This window comes from Solanum tuberosum, unplaced genomic scaffold, assembly GCF_000226075.1.
Source record: "Solanum tuberosum cultivar DM 1-3 516 R44 unplaced genomic scaffold, SolTub_3.0 scf00076, whole genome shotgun sequence".
NCBI classification, from domain to species: domain Eukaryota; kingdom Viridiplantae; phylum Streptophyta; class Magnoliopsida; order Solanales; family Solanaceae; genus Solanum; species Solanum tuberosum.
Window position 1 is genome coordinate 903,703 of NW_006239000.1, and position 15,912 is coordinate 919,614.

At 33.4% G+C, this 15,912-nt stretch overlaps 2 protein-coding genes across 2 annotated transcripts; both read right to left on the minus strand.

Moving 5' to 3' along the window:
* Positions 1-811: 811 nt before the first annotated feature.
* LOC102603149 (probable LRR receptor-like serine/threonine-protein kinase At4g26540) lies at positions 812-4,592 on the minus strand. The gene is made up of 2 exons (XM_006346046.2): positions 1,593-4,592; positions 812-1,397 (listed from the first exon to the last, which is right to left on the minus strand). Exons 1-2 carry the CDS (start codon positions 4,375-4,377, stop codon positions 931-933), a joined length of 3,252 nt encoding a protein of 1,083 aa, XP_006346108.1. The 5' UTR covers positions 4,378-4,592; the 3' UTR covers positions 812-930.
* A 7,154-nt stretch (positions 4,593-11,746) lies between these two features.
* On the minus strand, positions 11,747-15,394 carry LOC102603489 (protein transport protein SFT2-like). The gene is made up of 4 exons (XM_006346047.2): positions 14,955-15,394; positions 12,496-12,763; positions 12,296-12,400; positions 11,747-12,122 (listed from the first exon to the last, which is right to left on the minus strand). Exons 1-4 carry the CDS (start codon positions 15,170-15,172, stop codon positions 12,012-12,014), a joined length of 702 nt encoding a protein of 233 aa, XP_006346109.1. The 5' UTR covers positions 15,173-15,394; the 3' UTR covers positions 11,747-12,011.
* Between the last annotated feature and the right edge of the window lie 518 nt (positions 15,395-15,912).

Genomic DNA, 15,912 nt, shown 5'->3' on the forward strand with positions numbered 1-15,912 from the left:
TATTAATTGACAATAATAAATTTTCAAATAGTTTCATTTTTGTAGTCTTCCTTGATTCAAGTAATTCTGTCCATTCTCCATGTATGGTTGTGGTATTTATTTAATCATTATTTTCCCTTGGATAAATGTGAATTCATTTACCAAATTACATATTAATGTCGTGTAAGGTTCATTAAAGGAGAAATCGCTCCTTATCAAGATATTTTCATAATGCTCAAACTCGAGACCTGGTTGTATATTAAACTATTTTCAAGCAAATGGTATCATGGTTTTACACAAAATCCCACATTATGAGGGTAAATTCCAACTTGAAATTGAAGTTATGTGACATTCATCCCCAACCCACTAGCCTACTAATTGCTTATTAAAGCTTGTCTCAGAAATCACATGATCATGTGATGGGGCCAACTCATCGTTGGTAGCTTGACTATTTCTTACAAGACAATTGGGAATCTTAATTTGCATTCAATAAATTCAAGGTACATAACTCCAAAACCCTCTCCCCACAATGATTGATTCACTTCCCACATGTACTTTCTTTTAATAACGGCGATGTCTAGAACAACTTGCATGCACATAATTATTTGATCAAAGATCTATTTCTTTTTATGAACTCGCTTACCAAAGGCTTAGGCTGGTGAGAAAATAACATAGAAATGCTACTTTTTAGCCCGCATCTTTGGAAAATAGCCATTATCATAGAGTTTCAAATTTCACGAGTGAAAACTATCAAGTGAACAGTAATTTGAATTGGTATACGTAAAAAGTCTACCAATTTCAGATAATGATGAAAACTGATCTTTTCACTCTATAATGCTTATGCTAAATTAATTGGATACATGATATTCCTTTTAAAATCTATAATCTGCTCTAACTCATACTGCTAATAAAACATGCTATATTCACAAATTTGTTCACTGTGTTGATGACTTATTTGGAGATAGAGTTATCAGAAAATACAAAAGAGCAGCTACAAGACATTTGAGAATCCACATTCTTGGTGCCAGGTGATTTTGGAAGAGGTGTTACACTTGCTTTTTTCTTCAACAAGTCGGATTCGGACACAACAGGATCAACATTCCGAATTTCCTTGAGCATGGCTACAACATCCCTCATCATCGGACGATCATCAGCTTTCGTGCTCACACACAGGAATGAAACAGCTAAAGTTTGCAGCATTTCATGCATCTCAGGGTCAGCTCTGCCTCTAAGCTTTGGATCAAGAATGTCATTTGGATCGCGCTTGCTTTGTAAGTGATCGCGTATCCATTGTACTAAGTGTGCACCCCCGGGCAACGTTGGGTCCAGTGGATGCCTTCCTGTTAGTACCTCCAAGAGGACCACACCAAAGCTGTATACATCACTCTTTTCTGTGATCCGTTGCATCGAAGCATGTTCTGTGGACACATAATAAGCAAGAGTCTTTGTCAATTCAAGAAAAGTTGATGCAACTAATCAAGCTGATATAAGGACTAATGAGTACAACACCAACAATATCTTTTGTATTGTGAGGATTCATCATAAATTGACTAGTTTTACGTTCTCCGTCATCAATCTAAGATAATGAGTAAAAATGCAGTAAAAATAATTACCTGGAGCCATATATCCATAGGAACCAGCAAGATGAGGCCTTTGGCTCTCCTTCAACAAGTCTGCATCAACATCAGTGTTGACAATCCTTGCCAACCCGAAATCGGCCAGGTAAGGCTCCATTCTAGAGCCTAACAATACATTCATTGCTTTGACATCTCCATGCATTATAGGGGGTACACAGTCATGATGCAAGTATGCAAGTGCATGAGCTACTCCAAGGACCACATCAAATCTGTTCTCCCATTCTGCTGCTCCTTTGCCAACACCATGGAGCAATGAGCTCAAACTCCCATTGGGAAGGTAGTCATAGAACAGAAGTTTCATGTTCTGGTTTGAAGCCCAGCCGAGAAGGCGTACTATGTTCTTGTGCCGGATTGAACCAAGTGTTTGAATTTCTGAACCAAATGCTCCTGATCCCTCTGATGACCACATTTTCTTGACTGCTAAAGTCACCCCATTTTCGGTCATTATCCTGTAGACAACCCCAGAGCTCCCAGTGCCAATGACATTAGCTGATGTTAGATTATGAACAATGTCATCTATTGAAAAGTCCAACTTCTGGTAAAGAGTCATTTCCCAAGTATCAACTTCTGGTCCATACTTTGCCGCCATTTGCATCCTGATCAATGTGTAGATGGCTAGCAGCACCAGCACAGCACTTATACTGACTAGGATTGACATAGCAAGCTTCATGGTGGTTTTAGCATGTCCAGCAGGCCCCGTTTGGATCACGTCCCCTCCAGAAATGTATAGAGCTTGGTTTCCAGTAAGATCACTCAAAGGAAGATTATGAAAGAATGGAGCATTGGGAAGTTTTCCATAGAAGTCATTGAATGATATATTGAGTGAAACAAGGTTTTGAAGGTTCGTGAGAACGTCCAAATTCCCGGTGAGTTTGTTGTGGGAAAGATCAAGGTTTCCTAATTTACTAAGACCTGAAAACTCACTTGGAATCACTCCTGTAAACTGGTTACAACTAAGGTTAAGAGAGATTTCAAGGGATGGTATTCGACCCAACTCTTTAGGTATATCGCCTGATAAGCCATTGTACCCGAGATCTAACAGCTGAAGCTTACTACAAGAAACTATCTCAGCTGGAATTCTACCACAAAGTTGATTCTTCCCAAGATTCAATTTTGTTAATTCTGTTAAAGAACCAACACTTGGACTTAACGAACCCGAAAGCCTGTTGTCTGAAATATCCACATACTGTAGACTCCCTGGCAGTTTCTCTGGTAAAGAACCAGTAAACGCGTTCGAATGGAGATCAAGAAACTCAAGATTTTGACATCCTGATATTGCTGAAGGAATTTCTCCCATAAAGTGATTGCCACTCATGTCAAGAAAATTCAAATTCTTCAACTTTCCTATTTCTGATGGAACAGTACCCCCTAGCCTATTCCTATTCACTCTAAGTCTATACAAATTTGTGCAGTTTCCAACATCAGTTGGTATAAAACCAGACAAATCATTGGAAAGAAGCAACAACTTTGTTAGATTTTTCAAACTAAAGATTTCTTTTGGTATGGAACCAAAAAGATTGTTATAAGAAAGGTCTATAGCCTGAAGATTCTCACAGTTAGATAATGTAACAGGAATTTCACCTGTTAAATTATTTTGCCAAGCAAAGAATAAAGTCAAGCTCTTTAACTTACCTATTTCATTAGGAATTTCACCTGATATGCCATTATTGTCAACTTCCAAATGAGACAATTTAGTACAATTTGATATTTCAGTAGGTATTGTACCTGATAACTTATTGACACTCAACTGCAACTCTTCAAGACTTGAAAGTTCACCAAAGCTTGTAGGAATACTACCTGTTAAGAGATTCTCAGACAAGTCAATAACTGTAATAGCCTTACAATTCCCAAGCTCATTTGGAATCACACCAACTATACTATTCTGCCAAAGCAACAAACTTTGAAGCTTCCTGAGTTCCCCTATACTCCTTGGAATCGAACCAGAGATCGAATTCTGATACAAATACAAGTTCTGTAGTTCACTACAATTCCCAATCTCTTCTGGAATTGGTCCAGACAAAAGAGCTGTATAAATTGCAATTGTCTGAATCTTTTTCAGGTTTCCAATTGACACTGGCAAATTCCCTGAAATGCTTGTTTCAGCAAGGCCTAAAAAAACCAAGTTCAAACAGTTTCCAATCTCAAAAGGGAGTTCTCCTTTAAGATTTTGATTCCCTCCAGCTCTAAATTCTTCAAGATTCTTCAACTTTCCAATACCCTTTGGAATTTCACCACTAAGTTGATTGTCATAAATCAAGAACATCTTAAGATCAGACAAGTTCCCAATGTCTGAAGGGATATCACCTTCAAGAAAATTTGAACTAAGTGATAAAGTTTGTAACTTTATAAGCTTACAAAGTTCTTGAGGAATGACACCAGTGATTGAATTATCACTAATATCAATGAACTTAAGTTCAAGATAATCTCCAAACTCTTTTGGGATTGGACCACTAAGATTAACAGATGAAAGAACAAGAGTGTTCAAGAATTTAAGTGACTGAAAATTTGAAGGCAATGGACCTTGTAAATCAACTGATTTAAGACTTATACTAACAACATGACCATTGGAATTGCAGTTTATGCCAAACCAATTACAAGGACTTTTATCTAAAGAATCCCATGATGTTAAAACATCATTGGAAGTTATGTTTAATGTTTTTTTCCATGCAAGAAGTGTTTGAGTTTGTACATCAAGTGAATAACAAGAAGAGAGGAAAAGTAAAAGAAGAAGAAGAAAGGGATTTCTTGAAGGAGCAGGCATTGTTTGCTGCTGCTAAGAGGGAAGAGAGAAAGTTGAGGACTTTGGGATTGTAAATGGGGGAACCCCATGTTTTGTTTATAGAAGAAAAACAGAAGAAGATCTGGATCCAAGAGCACTTTGAATTTTTCTATTATTATTATTGAACTTTGGTGATAGTTGTTAATTCAGAGTTGATGATGCAGATGGCTTCATTTGGATTTATTTATTCATATATTAATGTTTATATCAATACCATCTTTATCTTTCTTTGTTTTCTTTTGTTATATAACAAGTCCAATAAGTTCACTCTATGTTGTTCGGACTTTTTAAAAAATGTTATTTTATTGTGACTTATTTGCTGTCACAAATTAGGAACACTTGCCAGCTAAGCTAGAGTGGAGCAAGATAACATATTCCCATATTTTGGGGACAAGGAGCGTAACCACCTCTCAATCTACTTATTTCAGCTCAAGAAGAAAAATGTCATCTAGGTGTTCCCTATTGCTTGAATCTCCTCTATGCCTAGGACGTTACGTTGTCTGGTTAAGAGTCATAGTTAATTGTTGTTTTTGGTTGTTGATACCGACAAGACCCATCCAAATTATGTTTGTAGACTCTATTCTCGACTTGAACTATATGTCGAAAAAGATCCTTCTCTTGGTCGTGATTTCTTACGTTGTCTAGTAGAGATGTGGTTATCTTAAGTAAATTTTGGTACCGCACCTATTGTGCACGGCCGCTTGGCAGCACATGTGTTGTATCATTTATACATTTTAGAAGAATTCGTTACGTTAGGTACCTTAGAGTATTTTTTAAAAATCTGAGCAATATTAATTTGAATTGTATGGCGCAAAGGGAAACAAATAAATGCTGGTTTTAAATGTATAATTATCCTATCCCTTTCTTTTTAGTTGTAAAATTAATGTCTGATTTTGAAATGAGGCCAGCACCATTAAAAATAATAACTCTTTATGAGGACCAGTTCCTGTAATTCTTGTTGTCTATATAATTACAAGGTACAATTCATTAAGAATTTACTTTTTGTTTGGTTTTTTAGGGGTAGGGGTCAGGATAGGGTTATTTTGGTAAATATTTTTTGGTTTCCAAAGTAGTGAAGAAGAGCATGTTCTTTCAAATGGTTTTAAATAAAAGAAGGTGCAAAAATGGTCCATCATCTCATGTACAATAGTATGAGTCAGCCACATGTTATAGTTATATAGTAATACTTATGGTTAGTAATGACTTTGTGATGAAGTAGAGGACAAAATCAAGTTAGCATATGTCTCGACTATTTCATCAGATATTTATCTTTTTATATCAGTATAGCTATTAATTGGCTCTTAAAAAGCATGTTCCGACTATTTCATCATATATTTATCTTTTCATACTAACATATATAATTGGTTGTCAAAAAACATGTCTCGACTATTTCATCAGATATTTATCTTTTCACACCAGCATATATATCGACTGGCTTTCAAAAAGCAAACTAAAGAATGAAGAAAAGGATAGAACTAACAAAAGAAAAAAAGGTCAAGAATGTCTTCTTACTATACGAAATATGTTAATTTTACCTTATATTATATTTTTGGATCATTCATATCCTTATCTTTAACGATTTGTCTTGTGTTACGGCCTCTTGATTATAGCGAAGCTATAACCTGAAGTATGATTGGTGGTAATCTTAAACCATAGTAAAAAAACGTAAAGTTTGAACATTTTTCATGAAATATTTTGATACGTGAATTAGACCAAGTTCATGTTGAACCTCCATTTAAATCATAAGACGATTGCTTAATGATAAAGATATGAACAACTAGGGGTGTCAAAAATGAACCTAAACATAGGTAACCCGCTCAACCCGTCCAGAATTTTAAGGGTTGGGCTCAAGATAATTTGAATTGGGTTCAATCTCAACTCATTCAAGTCTAACCCATTTTAAGAGAATCCTCAATTGAGTCCAATTCAATCTCCAATTTCAACTCGTTTAAAACTCTTTACTAAGATATGTTCCTATATTAAAGGTATGAATTATTATCTATTTAACATCTTTTAGGATTTATCTATACATTTGTTACTTTTAAAAAAAAAAATCTTGAGATGAAATTCGCATTGTGATTATAAAAGTTAAATATCACTATGTTAAAATTATTGAGATTAATAGGGTTAAATTGGACGGGTCAAGACCCAACCCGTTTTTTAGCCCATTTGAACCCAACCCATTTGAGCCCCAAGTAAACTTGGGGTACTGGGTCAAGACCCAACCCAATTTCTATTTCAATTCCATTTTAATATCTTCAATTTCAATCCAATCCGTCCATTTGACACCCCTATGAACAACTATGAAGTATAATAAAAGGTAAAATTAAACATTTTGTATAATAGAGAAGTAAACTTAAACCTTTTTTGCCATTTGCCAAAACAAATAATGGATAATTTTCATAAAAAATAATTAAGCATAAGGGTAATCCTTGCTAATCTTTCTCACCCAAAATTAAACAAATAATTAAAGGGCAAAAACATATTGTTAATTTAAAGCTTGGGGATCTGGATCCATAATTCTTAGGAGGTAGTAGAAGAATAAGTGCATATGAATAATAAATAATATAATATAATGTATTTGTAAGACAATAATTATACTTATAATATTATCATTAAGATGGAGATCTCTTCAAGTAGTACTGTAGTAGTGATGAGAACATGCAAAAAAATTTTAAAAATAATTAAGCTTTAATTAATTTAATTAAATTGCAAAAGTTTGAGGTCATGTTGTCGGGAAGAATATTAATCTTGTCTTAAAATAATACTTAAAAATAAAAAGAAAAAGAGTACTGCCCTTTAATGGGAGAGACAAAAGTACAACAACTTAATTTTTTTTTAATTGCTTTCTTTATTTTTTAAAAATAATTGTAGATTAGATCTCAATCCTCTTACTTTTAAATTTAGCTTAATTCGATCACGGGTTTTTCACTTAAGAAGATGCTATTAATTCATTTTTCCTCATTAATAGTCAGTGGTGTAGCCACATAAGATAAATGATGACGGGTTGTAGCTAAATTAACGGTTGACCTAAATGCTAAGCGAGAACCAACTAGCTAGGTATTGACTTAAGCAAAGTTTACATTCATAAATACAATATCAGTCGATTTAGCTTTACTCAAATTTCATTAGGATTATAAACAAAATTACATAAGTTTATGTTCGTAAAAAGTAACAATAGCCTTACGTATCAGGATTTATTATCCTTTATCTCGATTTGATTCTTTTAACCAAGTCGTTGTCTATAAATCGCATGCTCATTCTATTGTAACATATATCTTTGCTCCACACTAATTTAATAACTTTTCAAATCATTTAACATTTCTTCTATAAAGATTTGAAAAAAGAACCTAATTCAAAGTGATATATGACACATAAAAAGAAGTGAAAAAGAAGAAAAACTCTAAAAATGGGATGAAAATATTTATGTACTATATGATAATGGAATCTTCACCACCCTTTTCTTTTTTTAAGTCTGAAAAAAAGTACTACTAATACCTTTTGAGAAAGTACTTGTTGATTTTAATGTGGGAAAAAAAATCACATTTGTTACTTATAGCAATCTAGTGAATAGTCATTCTCTTCGAGTAAAAAGATGTCTGACAACTATACTATATAGTTGGGAAAAAAATAAATGTGTAGAGTAACTGTCTATTTAATTAAAAGCTACTCATTTTCAATGTAGTAGCATTGATGGTGAAATATTTTTCTTGTGGTTCACATGGTAAATATATAAGAGAAGCATTCAGAATGTGGTTTGTAATTAATCTAAGTAGTACTTTTTTTTTCATCGTCGATAAGATTTTTCAGACTTGAATCTTGAAAATGAAAAGGCGTCTGATAAGAAGCATTAATTTCCCCTTTTTATTTTCATACTTATTTATCAAGAGGCGAATTTGTGAATTTTATTTAAAATTAAAAATTAGGTATATCATCCAAAATTATTAGACACGTGTCATATTTTAATTGGAGCTAGGGTTTTATATCATTTATACTCTGTATGATTACAATATTAATTCGATATAATATTACTCCTAATACTTTTGTTTTTTCATCTAAAACTAAAACTAAAAATAAAAATAAAAGAAGAGAAACTTCACCTCATTCTCACATTCTGCAGACTTTTTTTAAAATTATTATTTTTGTGAATTTATTTGACTATTTCTTTAAGATCTAAAGACTCAATATCTACTCTATTTTTATTTAAAGATGCAATATATGTGATCACGTGAGCAATGATATAGATCTTAGCAAATGCATGCCACATGACATTGATCTATTTAAATTGGTGCTCACATGAGAACATGAAATGATTGGATTTTATAATTTATCCAAATAATTAAAATCTCACATTACCAATCATGGACAAATATTGGTTTTATCCTAGTAAGGAAAATTTGAATAAATAAAAACAAGAACCATCAAATATTGCGATGGAGTAGTAAATATTATTCATCCTTATTCAAAAGTTTAAAGTTCAAATTCTATATATGAAATTATTTTTGATATTATAGAGCATCCTACGCTAAAGGCATATCCAGATTAGTTGAATTTTCAATACAGATATCGAATAATGAGAGAAGAACAATAGGAGTTTGTGGATGTTCCATAGAGTTGATATTGATTATATTATAATTATATTATATACTATCAATGCCACCAACTATATATATGTGAATGTGCCCCATGTTCCTCCCACAACTCCTCCACCTCTATTTCTTTTGAAATATTTGAGTATTTTATTTTTGTCTTTTTTGGCAATAAAATTAAGTTCCAAATTATTTGTCTTCCATTGTTTATAAGTTGAATAAAATATATAACAATTATTAGAGAATTTCTTAACCTTATTATGCAAAAAGAATATATCTATGAAGATAATAATGATGGTATGTTTATTTATATATTGTTTGCTAGATTTAATTTGAACCTACTGTTACAAAACTATATAATGCCATAGAGTAATATAATAAGAAGTATCATTTTTTGTGATACATGTATAACATGAAAGAGTCATTTAGAAATTGTAATCTGATTAAAAAACAATGCATGTTGAAATTCGAAGAATATACATAATACGAGATTGATTTAGTTTTCAATTATAATATACATTGTGTAAATCCGTTTATTCAAATGCTTACTTCCCCACCTATGACGGACTTCATAATGAATTAATTGAAGTGCGTATAAATTACTTTGAATATTTCATTTTTTTTTTTATAAAAAAAAATAAAAAATTTAGAAAGTGGAAAGACACCTTGTTCATATGGGATGATGCATGGGCTTTTTGATATTAGCCCACTCGTGTGAGTTAAGATTATGACACTATAAAAAAGTTGATTGGATAGTAGGTGGACCCTCTAAGCCCACAAAATAATTTAACCATATCCTCCATTTTGGAATTAGTGAAAAAGTTGATTAATGATTAATGTCTAATAAATTTAAATTATATATAATGATTGTTTTATATTACAATTACGTGTTTTAATTTTGTATGGTTAGGCTATAACAATTCAAAACATTCTTTTGAATAAATATGATATTGTCGGCTTAAGTCATATTTGTATAATTTTTTCAAAAGAATTCTCTATTAAGAATATTTAGTACTCCTTATACGTAGCATTTTTTTTTGTTACTAAAGTAACGATCAATATAAGACTTTATTTACGGATTCCATAATCTCTTTCTTGAATTAAATTTGCATGATCCATTGACAAAAAGTTATAAGCTTATCTAGAGATTAATTGTGTGTCCTGCGTATTGATAACGAGTATTTATATCCATTGAAGCCCATACAAACTAAGATGGAATAAGCTAGTAAGTAGAGCCCCTCGTTATCACTTGAACCAAGGTCATGTTGGATTAAAACTAGGTGCGGATTCAAAATCCGTTACTTTTTACATTTTATTTTTAAATTTTTAAGTGAAAATTTTAGATTCGAAACTGATTATAACAACCCAAAAAATTTATTATCATACAAAAATCGCTTAAATAAAAAGAACATTGTCGAGTACCACCGGCTTAATAATTTTGTGATTGCATGTCATAATCATCAAAGTAAATATTTTAGATTAACAACATTCATTGAATACGAAACTTAATTTCAGCAATCTTTTGTCTATATCTTGTTTTTTTTTTCTATTAGCTAAATGCCACACCAAAGTGATATTGACAATGACCCATTTAACTTTTTCAATTTGTCGATCGTACGTGTTAGCTTTATTTTGATCATCACATTACTCTAATATAATAATTAATTGATAAATCAAAGATTAGGCCTGTCTAATCAAGGTCGCTTTAAATGTCATATCACTGTCTCCAAATTGCAATTCTCTTGTCATTATCCTTCCTTAATTTCAGGCTTAGTTGACTAATATTATAACTTATAACATACACATATATGGGTCTAAATGTGGAGTGTGGCCTTCTTCCATTAGAGTTTAATAAGTTTATTAAGCTCCTAACTTTTACCTAGAGACCTAACTGCTAATATTTAGTTTTGATTATGATTACTTGATGAGTCAATGTTTATATGCTACACACAACAAGAAAGAAAAAGGAAAAAGGAAAAAAGAAGCCAGCCTATTAAATTTAATGATGTTACGATGAAGTGAATCGAGAATCATGAGATCTCAGATTCAAATTTCAGTAAAGACAAGAAATACTAGTAAATGATTTCTCATATGTTCTAGACTTGGTAAACAAAATAATTCATACTTGTTGCTAGTAGAGATGGTAGATATTCCATGAGATTAATTAAGGTACGTGTGAGCTGACTCGAATATCACGATTATCAAAAAGAAAATGAAAACGAGATGTCACAAGGTGTTTTGGCTCACATTAAACAAGGGCATGCTGAAAAAGTGAAAATGATTATGGAGTACTCCTTTTGATTAAAGTTGCTAAATAGAAATCACAAGTGAAGTCGAAAGCAAAAGTACAACCATTCTTTTTGAGATTTTCATTTATAAATTTTATAGTTATAGAAATACAATAACCTATCGAGACAGAATTTAGAATTTAGAACTTGTTACACCTTGTAGATACTCGATTTAAGAGGGTATCGCTTGTTAAACCGATGTGAACTAGGCCGAGTATCAATTAGCAAAACAACAGACCCAACTGGGGCGTGGACTCTTAATTGGAAACTTCCAACACACAACATAAGAAATTTCTGATGCAATTCATGTCAACTAAAAAGTAAAACGTGCCATGGTTCATAGTGAACCTGTTTGCTTACGAGCTGGACTGTACAAAACTTCCCCAACAAAATAATGATTAAGAGATGAATTATTATACAGAACCCCAGTTTATTGAAAGAAAAAATAATTCAAATTATGACTTCTTAGAGAGCTTCTAGCTTTATATTTCCCCTTGATTTCATATACAAATCTATCAATTTAGGATTCTTGTATATAAATTGTTAGTCATAGAATACAATCTATAGAAATCGAGTAGTGACTGACCCTGGCACAAATCCAGCAAGGCTTCAAAGGAGAAACTTAACAAAATTTGTCAAAATTGTACACCATAGTTTGACAATATAAGTCTACAACTACAGAATGTATACTAATGAACAATAAAGCTGCAGAAAGTTGACACAGATGTGTTACAAGCCTTCACCTGCCAAAGCATTTCAACACTGAAGAAATCATAGAAGACGACAGAAATTTCAAGCCAGCAGAGCCACCGGGAAAGTAAGATATTGCGTAGTATGCTAATGCCAGAACCTGAAATGACACGGAAGTGATAAAACAACAATTGCTTTTAGCAGTTGAAAACTGGAAGTAAGAAACACTAGAGAGAGATGAGAATAAATCATGTGACAGACAATAACGGCAAAAGGTGAAAGAAGAAACAGAACCAACAAAGGGAGGAAAAGAACACTGAAAGTTCAAGTTACCTGAATCACAGAGAAGAGCACCGAAAGGATATAGCTATGGAGTGCCATGGAAACGTAGAGAGTGCCAATCATGCTACCCATGAATCCTAGCGTAAAAGGGAGTCTCTGGCACAAATTACGGGGTAAAGAAAGATTTAGAGGACAATAAGCACTAGACACAGAGCACCATAGACCAGCAGTAAAGGGAAAAAAGAAAATACCTCCATTGAGAACATATGAGCAAACTGAGTCTTTGGGCCCTTGAGTGCGAAGAATGACCCAATGATAAACGAACATCCAAGAGTAAAGCAAATGGCAAATTTCTGAGGCACCAATACTATCACTGGAAGGAATAAAGTGAATGCCATGAAAATGAAGAAGACTCCAGTCGCCATGAATAGACCAAAATACATCAGGGCTTTCCCAGAAGGAATGTTGCTAGTGGCGGACTGCAAGTTCCCTGGAATGTCCCTCACTCCTTTAGAAACCCTGAATAAGGATCAACAACCAATATTCTGTCATCAAAACAATACTCAAAGAACTCCTCAAAATGTCAACTTATTCAAAAGGCAGGGAAGAAATACATTTTCCATATAACATTTCACCGTATATCCACAGCTTCTCTCCAATCCGTGAATTTCATTTGTCTGAAATAAGTTAATATGGTATCCCAATACAACAAGGAATGAAGAAACAAGGTTTGGAGTCTACAAAGCAACCATAGAGGACTCCTCCGAAATAAAGACATGATATCGGCAGAGAGTATGACTTCACAGCATTGATGATGATTAAGTACTAGCCAGCTAACTACAGATCTCCATGGTTTCCACTTCCCAAAACCCCTATTGTTATCTCACTCGTGCCATTCACTATGCAGTTTGGAGTGAAACTAGGAATTCTGATGTTAGTAAATCAGTTCTCTGTTTCATAAAGTTTTTTTTGTTTTTGTTTTTATGAAATCAGATTCAGGCTCATAAGGTTTCATAACATGCACAATTAACGATCTCCCAGAAAATGGCTCCATCAACATGAAATATCAATCAGATTAAAGGTTCTTTTTTCCTTGGGAGTAAGTTTTTTTTACCTCCTGAATTCAATTGGCTCTCACTTCCTCTCCTTATCCTCGGCAGACCCAGAAGTAGGCCAAAGCACTATCCTGAATGATGGATCCCGCCAACTTTGAGCAGAATTTACAACTTTGAGATATAATTTGTAGGAAGGAAAATTTTCTAGACGAAAGGACCACCCACACAAGTATCATTTGGACATCTAAATGATAATTTCTATATCAATACTCAGGTCTAGGTACTCTGAGAGCCCAGAATTTCCAAAAGCACGTCAAAATAAAATAGTTTTTTTTTTTTTGAAACTGGTAAAAAATAAAATAAAGTATTAGCTTGCACACCTTAATGTTTTTATCATTGCTAAATGCTAACACTATCACACTTTCAATCAACAACGGGAATCAGTGTCATATAAGTTATAACATTGATGTCTATATCAATACTCAGGTCTAGGCTCATTTCCGAATGTAAGAATCAAGAAAAAATTGTACCTTGCTCGTGCAACTCACAATTTAGCAATGTTGGCAAAACAATACCTTGTTACACTGCTAGTCTTGCCTTTCTTAGTGAGGTTAGATTTATTACTAGCCATTATGTTAAAAAATAACTCTTTCAGATTTTGTTTCCTGGGAAGCGAGCAACAAATACAATTCTGTAGTTTCAAACTTCTAATTTTTCCAGTCTAACCTGTCAAACACTATTGAGAAAATCCCTGAAGCACTTCCTTTGAACAACCTATCTTTCGGAGTTATCATCTCAAAAGATACAGAGATTGTTGAGAAGACTAATAGTCAAGGTCAGGGATCAGTTACTAAACAATGTGATAGAGTGCAGAACAACAAAATTAAATATGAGAAAGACTATTTTAGGAGGAGAAATCCAGGATACTACATAATGGAATTAGAGGAATTAGAGCTCGGGATAAATTAGAGTTTTATCCCTAATGTTTTGTATACCTGTTGGTATAATGGAATTGCTCTTCTACACAAGGGGACTAGGTAGCATTGACCAACTCCAACAATTACGCCTCAGTCTCAAACAAGTTAGATCAGCCGTATGAATCCTCACCGCTTCATTTAAACTCAACTCATATCATCATCACACCAAACCACGTAAATTCTTTATATCCTTATTGTTTTTGTTAGTCATTATAAGGCCTATTTGTTGAATTTATCACTATCTCGGACTCTGATCCAACAGATTACAAATTGTGTTTTACTAGGTGGATACACATATTTAGCAAAAAAATCTCATGAAAGCAAAGAGGAGTTAGAAAACGTTAAGGGCGTCTCACTGACTGACATAATGGCTATATGGCCTTCGAAAATACTCGCTAAATTTTGGAGTTGATTAGATCCATTGTCCATTTTCTTAATCAATAAAACATCTCAATAGGTTTGTCGAATCCAAATTATATTGTCGATTTCAGAACATTTCCAACAGGATCAGCGAGAATTAAGAGTAATACAGAACGTTTCAGCTACATGTACTCGTTATCAGCTTTCTTCCTCAGCTCGAAAGCCAAAATTGGGGTAGTATTAGTGAATTACCTATCATTTCCTTCAAAGCACATATTACAGCGAAAAAGGAAATTGCACAAGGCGAGAGAAGCTTACACATTAAAAGTGCCAGAAACGGTGTCGTTAGCGGAACGAACAGCGGATTCGAGATCGAAGCTGCCTATGAACGCAGTGCTGGAGCTCTCTTCCGATGATTTTGCAGATGCGTATGAATTCCAGTCAGCCAGCAAAGAAGGAGTTGAAGAAGAAGCTTGTTGTTGCTCCACATAACGATCATCTCCGCCGCCGCTGCCCGCTGAAAACCACTTCTGCATTGTGTATCTCTGTCCGGCGAGTCGACTACTGCCGCAGTTTTATAGTAATGGAGGAATATGGAGAAATTTGAAGCGGATCCAAACGGAGCCCCGCCGGAGACCAGAATTGCTTGTTACTTTCCCACCTACCGGTAACTCATTTCCCGGTTACAGCTTCAATAATCTCCGGTTTCCAGTTCCTTACTTTTTAATTATTTATATTTTCTAATTTTCAACCTTGGTCATTAAGCAATATATCAGTGTCTTTGTTATATATTTCACTTTTTAACTTTTTTATTTTTATCCACTAAATGTGTAAATTGATCAATTGCACCTATTGTTTAAGCCCTTATTTATATTATTAATATTAATTAAGATTAAAATGTCGGGATCTGAATGTATTTTTTAGACCTTAATGTTGAATAATTAAGATTTTTTTATTCAATTCTTTAGCTTGTGTAATTTATTATTTGTAGATATAATGAAATCTACAATTAAAATAAAAAGTAATTAATATTATAAGAAAATATAGGAGTAATTATTTATTTGACCCCAAAAAATGAAATATTTATATTTGTTAGTGATAGTGGGTATGGTTCGTTATGGTAATGGCTAGTCTGACAGCTGAAATGGTGTGGATTGCAAGCCTATACAAGGAGCTAAGAGTAAAGTTGATTGAACCAACTTCTATATACTGTGATAGCAAGGCTGCTATACAGATTGCTGCAAATTCTGTGTTTCATGAGCGTACTAAACACATC

Bases quoted from the DNA above. Each gene is read 5' to 3' on its own strand.
- LOC102603149 (XM_006346046.2), bottom strand. From the start codon at position 4,377: ATGCCTGCTCCTTCAAGAAATCCCTTTCTTCTTCTTCTTTTACTTTTC. The intron at 1,398-1,592 runs GTAATTATTTTT...ATGTGTCCACAG, and splicing joins CTATGGATATATGGCTCCAG to AACATGCTTCGATGCAACGG.
- LOC102603489 (XM_006346047.2), bottom strand. From the start codon at position 15,172: ATGCAGAAGTGGTTTTCAGCGGGCAGCGGCGGCGGAGATGATCGTTAT. The intron at 12,764-14,954 runs GTAAGCTTCTCT...ATCCTTATTCAG, and splicing joins GTTTCTGGCACTTTTAATGT to GGTTTCTAAAGGAGTGAGGG. The intron at 12,123-12,295 runs GTAACTTGAACT...GTGTCATTTCAG, and splicing joins TGCTCTTCTCTGTGATTCAG to GTTCTGGCATTAGCATACTA.